At 36.9% G+C, this 10,860-nt stretch overlaps 2 protein-coding genes across 2 annotated transcripts; one reads left to right on the plus strand and one right to left on the minus strand.

Annotated features, from left to right (window-relative positions):
- Positions 728-6,213, plus strand: LOC107625158 (putative pentatricopeptide repeat-containing protein At1g56570). Its single transcript, XM_021115702.1, is given in 7 exon segments — positions 728-1,274; positions 1,579-1,636; positions 2,164-2,496; positions 2,498-2,980; positions 3,374-5,084; positions 5,614-5,848; positions 5,939-6,213. Coding segments are annotated over 3 exon segments (1,827 nt in total). The 5' UTR covers positions 728-1,274; positions 1,579-1,636; positions 2,164-2,364; the 3' UTR covers positions 4,586-5,084; positions 5,614-5,848; positions 5,939-6,213.
- On the minus strand, positions 6,692-10,548 carry LOC107625159 (GPI mannosyltransferase 1-like). The gene is made up of 5 exons (XM_016327742.2): positions 10,299-10,548; positions 9,270-9,575; positions 8,556-8,737; positions 7,343-7,875; positions 6,692-7,062 (listed from the first exon to the last, which is right to left on the minus strand). The coding sequence occupies exons 2-5, from the start codon at positions 9,572-9,574 to the stop codon at positions 6,748-6,750; spliced, it is 1,335 nt and encodes a 444-aa protein (XP_016183228.1). The 5' UTR covers position 9,575; positions 10,299-10,548; the 3' UTR covers positions 6,692-6,747.

The raw sequence follows: 10,860 nt of genomic DNA on the forward strand, positions 1-10,860 counted from the left end.
ATAAATCTCTAAATTTAATTAAGGACCTTATTATATTAATATTTTAATATAATAATGATAACAAATTATTTGACACGTGATTGATTGGATTGTAGTCATACTACTTATTCCCAACAGGACTGAAGTTGTGAATCACTAAATCTATGATGTGAGGCAAATCCTAATTTTTAAAAAGTGTTTATATGTATATATACGGGGCAGGTACACCCTAAACCCCGACCATACTCTGTCCTAAGCAAAATCTGCCCCAACTCGGGTCAAGTTATTACCTTCCACAATCGGGTATGAACGGATCGGGTACCCGCATATTCGGGTACTCATACTAAGTCTAACCACGTATTGATGCTCCATTTATTAAGGGTTTATTGCTAGCCAATGGATTGCTACACACAAGGTGAGATTCTAACTTCTAATAGTTGTTTAAGTGGACGAGTGAGATGATCATTCAACAAACTCAAATTGATTAAAATAAATACTAATTATTTTTAATATATTTTAATATTAAAAATTTTGAGAATTTAATTTTAATTATAACTTGTATAATATATGTATTAAAGTTAATTCTATAGTGTTTTGTTTGGTGTTTAATTTTTACCTAAGAACCGATTTGAACGTTCGGATTTCATGAAAATTGGTGACGTGGCCAATTTTAAACACCGGACCGTCTCTCTCTTCTTCAGTTCTTCTTCTTCTTTTTTGTTTTTTGTTTTTTTATATATATCAAATCCTCAATACGATAGGAAAATAAAAACAAAGGAAAGTCACCAAAAAAAATAAATAAATAAAAACAAAGGAAAAACCTCAATTCAACGGCACACCCAAGTTCCAACCATCCCCAGCCTCAACTCACTCTCACCTCACTCACCGCACCTTACAGAGCTTCACTCAGACACTCGCTCTCACCTCTCTCACTCACTGAACGCTCACTGCCGGTCGTCACTCGTCATTCTCCTCGCCGGCTCCTCTGCCTCGTCCTCGCGCCGTCAGTGTTTGCTCGCCTCTGCTTCCTTCGCGACTGTGCCTCCTCCGTCAGTGTCGTCCCGGCCGCCTTTCCTCCGCTGTGCCTCCGCCTCGTGCCTTGTCTGGATCTGCTTCCTCCGTCGTCATCGTGTTGGCTCATCTGCAGACTCTGCTCTGCTCCTCTTCTAAGCTCTCCCTCCACCGAAGCTCTGCTCTCTTTCGCCGGCGGCTTACTCTGCAGCTGTGCAACACGGCAACTTCCCCGAGTTGAAAAATCGTCCCTGACTGTTTCTGGCTTTCTGCTTCTGCTGTAGGTGAGATTTTTTTTAGCTATTGTTATTAATTTTTTATACTGGATTTTGATGTTTTAATGTATTGAGGCTAATTGTATTTGTATGTGAAACTGGCTGATTTCATTTGTAATAAGGTTTACATGAATTGTATTTGTATGTAAAACTAATTGATTTAATCTTTTGTTCTCTTTGTTCTTTTTGCTTTCTTGTGTATACCATTTTGCTGTTACTTTAAGATATTATGTCGTTGTATCAATCCATTTTTGTGCTTGAGGTTTAATTTATAAGGGTTTAAATCCTTACACTTTTATTCTGTGATGGACAGATTTGACAAGATCATCAATAAAGAAATTCCTTCTATTGTGCTTCATGAGGATGATAAGGTAGTAAGGTACTTTTTCAGCCTTTGGTCGAATCCTCAACTTAACTATGTTAGTGCTTAAGTGAAGTCTGGGAGTGCGGTGAATGAATGCTGATATAGGTGAAACCAATGAAATAAAGATTTAAAGATGTGCATTGGAGTTTTGTGTTTTGTCTCATGATTAGCTGATCTCTGTTGTTTTTTCTGTCTGACTCTTCTATATTGATTTAAAATCTTATTAACATTTATATACACTCTTTAGTTTATACTATGTTGTTGAGGTAGACATTTAAATTAGTTCTGTGGTATTAATTCAATTTTAAAAATAATAAAATAAAAATTAGCTATTAAGAAAAAAAAATTATATATAATTATTTAATTATAACCGGGTCAACCAGTTCAACTAATCACCCAACGGTTGAACTAGTGACCCGATAACTACAGTACTCTGATCGCTGTTGATTCAGGTTCAGTTCTAATAACTATAGTTTAGGTGTTCCTTATGCTGTTATACACATCCCTAACCGTTAAACCTGCTTTCACAAACAGGTACTGTCTGTACTACAACTACCTGCTTCTTTCTGCTCTTTAGGTTCAAGTCAGTCTCCCAATTAATTAAACCATTTTTGTTGACATTTCGTCATTATTTGCTTCATCTTACACGGAAAAAATGAAGAACTTTTTCTATCATCTTATGCTGAAAAAATAAACAACTTTTTCTATGGTCACTCTTCATAAACAAGGACGAAGATGATGACTGGTACTAGGAAGTTACTGTCCCCAACCCATTTCCGGCCCATCCCCACCATTGTCCATAACTCTCTTGCTGATGACACCCAATTGAATTCTATTGCACCGTTTTGCCCCCAAAGACATTTCCGGTTTAGCCACTGATCTCATCAAATCATATTTTGATAAGGGGTGCATTGAAGAAGCACGCATGCTGTTTGATGAAATGTCACATAGAGATGTTGTCACTTGGACTGCTATGATTACTGGCTATAATTCTTGCAACCACCATGGTCGTGCGTGGAGCGTGTTCTGTGAGATGTTGAGATACGGGATGCGGTCTAACGAGTTCACCTTGTCTGCAGTTTTGAAGACATGTAAGGGGCTGAGTGCGCTTTTGTGTGGGAAGTTGGTTCATGGGTTGGCTATAAAGAATGGTACTCAAGGGTCATCCATATATGTTGATAATGCGCTAATGGATGTGTATGCCACTTGCTGTAGTAGCATGGACAGTGCAAGAATGGTTTTTGAGAGTATCCTTAAGAAGAATGCTGTCTCATGGACAACGTTGATAACTGGATATACTCATAGAGGAGATGCTTATGGTGGCCTTCGAGCTTTCCGCCAAATGCTTCTGGTAGGTTCCCACTTTCTGGTTCCAAATCCATGTTTGTTTTACTCAAAAAGATGGGTCTCATAGCAGCAAAGAAAAACAATAGAGAACACATTTTTTTTTCTTTTCAACAAAATGTTAAATTGTGTATTCATATAACGGATGCTGTGAGATTTCTACCACTTTGTTCCATCCTACAAAATTCATGTATTCTGTTAAGATTAAGGCTCCTCTAAGGTGATAAACTAAGGAGGTAACCACAATCATTAACCATTTATTGATTAAGGGTAGGTAACCTCTAATTTTCTCATTTGCGAGATAAACTCACCTTAGAGGAACTTCAAGGAAAACATTAAAATTCTTGGTAGAGACTAGCTCAGTATAATGGGGTTTTCATATTTCCTTGGCGATAAACAGGAGGAAGGAGAGCTGAGCCCCTTCAGCTTTTCAATTGCTGTTAGAGCTTGTGCATCTACTGGCTTGGGTAATTTGGGCAAGCAGGTACATGCTGCAGTGATTAATCATGGATTTGAGTCCAATCTTCCTGTCATGAATTCTATACTGGACATGTATTTCAAGTCTTGTTCAGCATGTGAGGCAAAGCAATTATTCTTTGAAATTAGTCAGAAAGATACTATCACATGGAATACCTTGATAGCTGGTTTTGAGACATTGGATCCTAAACAATCATTCTGCATCTTTTCTCAAATGGTATCTGAAGGTTTTAGTCCAAATTGCTTCACATTCACCAGTGTGGTAGGTGCATGTGGTAAGTTAGCGTTTCTGTATTGTGGGCAGCAGCTTCATGGGGGAATTTTTCGTAGAGGCTTCAATAACAACTTGGCATTATCCAATGCCCTTATTGACATGTATGGAAAGTGTGGAAACATAACAGATTCACATAAAATATTTAGCCAGATGCCATGCAAAAATTTGGTCTCCTGGACTTCCATGATGATTGGATATGGGGCTCATGGGCATGGAAAAGAAGCTACTAAATTATTCAATGAGATGGTCAGATCAGGTATCAAACCTGATAGGATAGTGCTCATGGCAGTTCTGAGTGCTTGTAGCCATGCCGGACTAGTGGATGAGGGCCTGAGATATTTTAGACTATTGACAAGATTTTATAATGTTGCACCCGATCAAGAGATATATGGATGTGTAGTTGATCTGCTTGGGCGTGCTGGTAGAGTAAAGGAAGCTTATCAACTAATAGAGAATATGCCTTTTAAGCCGGATGAATCTATATGGGTTGCCCTTCTTGGGGCTTGTAAAGCTCATAAACAACGAAGTATAGGCAAACTGGCAGCTTCAAGGATGTTGGAAATGAAGCCAAATAGGGCAGGAACTTATGTGCTTTTATCAAATTTTTTTGCTGCTGAAGGTAACTGGACTGGTGTTGCCTGCTTAAGGAAGCTTATGAGAGGTATTAAAAATAAGAAAGAGGCAGGGATGAGCTGGATTGAATTGAAAAACCAGGTTTACAGTTTTGTTGTTGGAGGTGAATTTGTTTCTTCAAATGAGCAGATTGTTGAAGTTTTGGAAGTATTGATTACGCATATGAAAGATTTTGGATATACACTTGACTTAGATTGCTTTGTACATGACCAAGAAAATGAGGTTTGAACACAAGCCATATGGTTAATATGTCATTGCCGAATGCTCAGCTGTTCATAGCAGCTCATTTGGTTCAATTCTTGCTATCTCAATCAACTTGTTCATAAGAAACCGGAAAGAGTCCGGCATTTTACATGTTTTAGCAGAGAGAGTTGCTTCGATTAGTTTAGAAAATAGAAATCAACAGAAAATTAATTGGAAGAAGAGCAGGTTATCTTTTGATTAAGTTCTGTTCTTTCTTGCTCTCGGGGATGCAAGAATAATTTATTGGAAGAGAGAAGACAAAAGTAGGAAGATGTGGAATCTTTCCAACAGCAAACAAAACGAAAATTGTTCCCTTTCTTGCATTGCTAAGTTTCTAACAAGTCAGGGTCCTAAGCTCTACAAATGCTACAGACTAAAGAGGAAGGCAAATAATGGCAAGGAATTTTGCATGAGATTTGTGAGCTTAGATATTTGTATACTTAGAATCAAATGATATTTGATGCTGATCAAGAAAGATGAAGAGGTAGTTATTAGTTATTACTGAATAGGGATGACTGTCTCATTCTGATTGTGATTTGATGGGGAAATGAAATTAGGAATCACACTCCTTGTTTTATGCCATTCATACATGTATACAATGGGTAAAAAATACCCTTCTTGTTATGTGCATATTGCACATTGTATTTTTTAGCTATTGTTATTAATTTTTTATACTAGATTTTTGATGTTTTCATGATTCAATAGCTTGCTAAAGGCAGTTATTTAATACGAAGCGATCATTTTTAAGCTCAATCAATGATAATGATGATGATAATTACTACTAAAAAGATATATTTGCTTATTTATACTGTTGCATTTTCTTTGAAAGCAAATCTCATGGTCACCGGTTTTCGGAAGTAAACACCTTGCATCTTCAAGCATAGATGCCTTGTTCTGTATGAATTACTGTTCAGATATGCATCCCAAGTGATGAACTATTTTGTATGCCTTGTTCTGTATGAATTACTGTTCAGATATGCATCCCAAGTGATGAACTATTTTGTATGTTACAGGCTGTCACTAGAGTTAAGCCATACATTTGCACCATGCCGCTTAGAATGGATGATGGGTGGAATCAAATCCAGTTGAATTTAGCGGACTTCACGAAGAGAGCATATGGCACAAATTATATGGAGACGCCGCGGGTTCAGCGCATGCAAACTGTCGCCTGAGAAGGATATATTTCTCCGATCGCTTGTTTCTGAAGAGGAACTACCACCGTAATTCAAATTGTACCTTCCGATGCAGGTTAGACATGCCCCCCATGTGCAACCTTACATCTCTTCTTTCCATCTCATTTGATTCAGGCCTTATATATTTTCTATTTGTCATCTGCAGAAAGCATGAACAAGTCATAGCATGAGGAATTCAGAGCCTGAAGGCGGTCGAGCGATGGATTTTTTTTTTGGAACACTATAATTGCTCTATTTCCCCTCTTTCTGTCAGAAATTAAGCAGTAGTTTGGTTCTCATGTATGGTGATTTATGCTTATATGTGATAGTATCTTGCTAAGAACACAATGATGAATGAGATGCAACTGGGATTGCATGAATAATGTACATTACATGGTTATATGAAAGCTGGCTCTGTATGCTTTTCTAATGGGCTGTATGAGATTCTAGGGTTTCATGAAATAGACGATCAAACACGTTGTTAGTGACATTTGTATAGGGCGAAAAAAAGTTTTGGCCTCTTATGGAATTCAACAATAATGCTTGCAGATAAAGTTAAATTTCTAGTTCTTGAATCGATGCATTCTCTCGTCTTGTGTATGTAAGATTGTTCCGGCAGGTTAGGCAGTGTGGGTTTTCAGTGGGATGCTTTTCCGGCGGTTTAGGCCGGCCAACAGCTGGGTCTAGAGGTCTTAGCCCATTTTGACCGCCGGCCAACAGCTGGGTCTAGAGGTCTTAGCCCATTTTGCCACCCCGCCCCATCATTCATTGTAGAACCATCTGTTGGAGTGTCTTTCTAGAGAGCTAGACTTCAGCAAGGATTCTTAGATAGCATATTAGCATAATGCATTGCCATATTTTAACAAAGTTACCTCCCCTCCAAATCTAATGAAGTTCAATTACTGAAGCAAAACCGAGATAACGAAAGCAATAACAATAAGAATTTTTAATGACAGATGACACTTAGAAAGTCACTCATTCAAGTTTAGCAACATTTTTGGACTTGACATCCTCTAAACCTAGGAAAAATGAAGAAAATGTATGGTGGCGAATAACCAATGTAAGGATGAAAACATTAGCTGCATGAAACACTAAGCTTGCCACCCAAAGCTCTAAGAATACGTTTATACCCTTGAACTCAAGCAGATAACCCCACATTAGCCAATGGACCTGAGCTCCCATCCATGAAAGAATGCAAAGCGTGCCATCCCATTTAAGCTTCATTTTGCTCCATGGTAATATCAGAGGCAACAAGCAAAAGAACCATACAAAATACTGTGCAGTTATCACCTGCAAAATAAAAAAAGCATTTATTAGTGCACTCATGGTCTTGAGCATTAACTTAATTACTCTAAACTGGAATAAAATAGCACAATATTCTTTCAAATATTCTATATTTTTAGATATTATCGCTTGCAAATTGCAAAAGGTATATTAATTTTATGATTTAAGTGTACAACATAGTTCCCAATAGAGACAAAGTTGTGCATCATATAAAAAATCTAATATACCAAAGTCCTTGCAAACAATTAAATGGGAATAAGAATTAGTGGAAAATTTAAGTGCAAACCTTGTTGAATGCTACAAATGCTACAGTCTGAGCAAATAGACAGAATGGCAAATCCTTTGCAAAACAGAAAATAAGAACCAGCTGCACCATGAACTGTGGCAAAAATGAGATAAGCTTCTCCACCACTGAAATATCATAACCATAGTGAAGATAGATGTGATAGAAATAGATGGAGAAGTTGTGCCTTGGGTCTGTTCTAGTAAGGTGGTATAGTAATGCCTCATGTAGGAATTCCCATCCATATAAATAATAGGACAAACCAGTAAATAAGAAGAAAACCGCTGCCGAAACCAGTCCAAACATCAGCCTCTTCCTTGTAAATATGCATTTTAAGAGATTATGTAAGGAACACAAGCAATTCCCATCATTGAGTCTTTCTGCTTGAGCAGCAGTCCAGTTCTCTAGGATAGGTTTCCGATTGGATGGGAAGAAATTTGGATAAAAAACCAGGACAATAGGGACGGCATAAATTATGGGATAAATCCTGAAATGGACAATAAGTCCATGCCAAAATGCTGACTGCAACAGATTACCTGTAAAATGTGGGAGGAAAAAGATAAGGCACCAAAGCATACAATGAAGTCTTCAAAAGACATGCAAATATCGAATATTGTATACCTTTTACAAAAATATGTTGCTTTGAAGCATCAACAGAATTTGAACTTAATAATAAAAAATGCAAGGCTCTAACATAAATTATCAACAGAGGAAAGGCAAAAGTCGAATTAAAACGTAGCTAGAAGGCTGTTTTCTGATCCCCTATTCCACCAAATACAACATCAATTATATACTGCAGTTTATTTAGCTTTCAGAATGATTGGAAGGAGATATTTAAAATCGAACAGGGTCAAAAAGTGAAGATTATTATTATCATTGTCCATTTAAAAAAATAAAAATCAGGCTTTTTACTATATACATGTTGAAAATTTGACTTACTATTTTATTTATTCATTTCTTTATTTTTTTTTATTGATTCTTGTCATTTTATTGAAAGTTAGGGTCAAAATATTTGTGAAGAGTCACCGAAACGCAGAATGTAAAACCTATTTGTGAAAACTGATTTTTCTTATATCAAGATAAATGGCCAAAATATAGCTCTACCAGTGGATCAAACATAATAGCCACATGTTAGAACATAGAAAGGATTACAGATTAAAAGATTGACAATCTATACTCATTACACTATTTACATCATAGAGAAGTAGAACTGTACCTTTCATAAGACAGATAATTGTCCACAATATCATGGCACAAACAACAGGTTCACAGTTCCCATGCGTCCCTATGGTGAAAGTAAATGGATTGAAGAGCCATGTCATGACACAATAGTTGCAGAGTTTTCTGGGTACCTTCCTCTGCTGTAGAATAAAATGGATAAAATATCCCACCAGCAATCTGCATTTTAGACATGATATTTATGGTTAGGTCTAATGTTTGGAGAATTATTCAACACAGGATTTCTATAAAGAGTTAATCTAGACTCAATTTAAAGTAGTTAATTACAAATGTTAAAATAAGGGCAATACCAGGACTGGCTCAGAGATAGGAAGAAACTAGAAAGTAAAAAAAATGGTGTAAAATTGTTATTGTTTATTCAATTCAGGGATCTGACATTCTCTACAAAAGAATAACCAAATGACAAAACATCTCTTGTTTCAACCTTATCCCTTCTATTTATTTATACTAAATCCTAACTAAGCATTTATAACTAAGAGGGGCCTAAAAAGGAAATTTCTCATAATTGTGACTCCAACATTGTAATAACCATATTTCTGATGCAATAAGCTATAAGAGAGTTCCATCTCTATTTTGAAAGAATTAATTTTTATTTTTCTACTTCCTATAAAAGGAAAAATTGGCTGAACAAAAAAAGAATCTATGTTAAACATCATCTAATATACACTACACAAGACATAATTATCTGCACAAAACTAAATCCATACCTGAAGCTGAGAAGATAAACCTTCCCCAAGATCGATGGATTAATGAATTAGGAATGAGAAGAAATGCAAGCAAGGGGGAATAGCCATATGTGGTCCTCTTATAAGGGGAATCACCCGAAGCCATTAAAGACGCAGCATCAGAAAATACTAGGTAATCAACATCGGTATAATTAACCTCCATATGAGCATCTTGCCACTCTCCATATATAATTAAAATAACACGAAAAATGGCAGAGAATAGAAGCAGTGACGTAAAATCCAATGATCGCATAGCTGAAAGATTAATCATGCTGACAAATTAAAAAAAGATGGTCAATAGTAACACAGTTAATCAACTATACATCTTCAAGTACACATAAGGTTGCCTCAGATATCTTAGCAACAAGCTGAAAACATTGACTTTGCCATTATCATTATGGCCACAGTGGATTTTAATAGAAGATACTACCTTTGTCTCTTCCAGATGATTTATCATTTCTTGTGGCACTGTGGGATCTAATTAGTATAACTAGTAATTCAATCAGTTCAAATTTGTCATGATTTGATTTTGTTTCAGTTTTGTTAATCAAGATTGTTGGTTTAAATTGAACTAGTATCACCTTAAGGATCAATGGACCTAACATCGCGACCTATGGCACCAGTAATGGGAGCAGCCCTTGTACTAGATGCGAATCAGAGAAACTATATGGAAATAAAGTTGCACCTTGCTAACAGCTATAACTTTAGAACTAGTGGTAATAACTCATTCCAAAGTGCTTGTTAAAAATTGCACCCTTGCTAACCACTATTGCTTTCTATTGGCATCAAAGTGCTCTTAAACTTGCAGTCTTCTGTCATAGTTAATCGGCAATTGGAATAAGGCAATGCAGCTTAAAGTTCATATATATCCAAACACACCAAGGCATTTTATCAAACAGTTAAGGTGCAATTAAGAAACAACTTTAAGATGAGAAATTGAGAATAGAGAAATGAAAAAGACAATTCAGTTTAGAATGTTATGTTACTGGGATTACCATAGAATTTCAATAGATTGCTATGGCAAATATGAGGATCCAGAGGAGCCTTTGGGTTGGATCTGCTACTTCACCGTCAACGAAGAGGAACGGAGGCACCAAAGCGCGACATCAGCGACGGCAACCTGGCGGCTTCGGACAAGGCAACGACAACCCAGCAACGGCGGAGCTTTCACTCCGGCAACGACGGCATCTTCGAGCTCAACGGCAGCGAAGAGGAACGGGTGGAACGAAGCAGAAGGGGCCTTATGGTTTCGGGTTTCAGGGAACCAGTAAAGGTGGGTCGGGTTTCAGGGTATATGGTTTCGGGCGGGTTCTGGTTGTTCGAGTCCGGTCATCCATGCTGGTCCAAGGCCAAGCCCAAAACACAGAAAATAAGATTAAGGATTTAGAACTGCTCAAAGAAATAACCATAAAACTAAAAAAAATTTAAACCTCGCCAAACCATTACAAAATAAACCAACCCAGCATCATTTATCAGCACTTGTTCGACATGTTTTTTTTATTTAAATGTATTTTAATAAAAAATAAATTTTTTTTTAAAAAAGACCTAAACAGACTC

This window comes from Arachis ipaensis, chromosome B02 (assembly GCF_000816755.2).
Source record: "Arachis ipaensis cultivar K30076 chromosome B02, Araip1.1, whole genome shotgun sequence".
Lineage (NCBI taxonomy): Eukaryota > Viridiplantae > Streptophyta > Magnoliopsida > Fabales > Fabaceae > Arachis > Arachis ipaensis.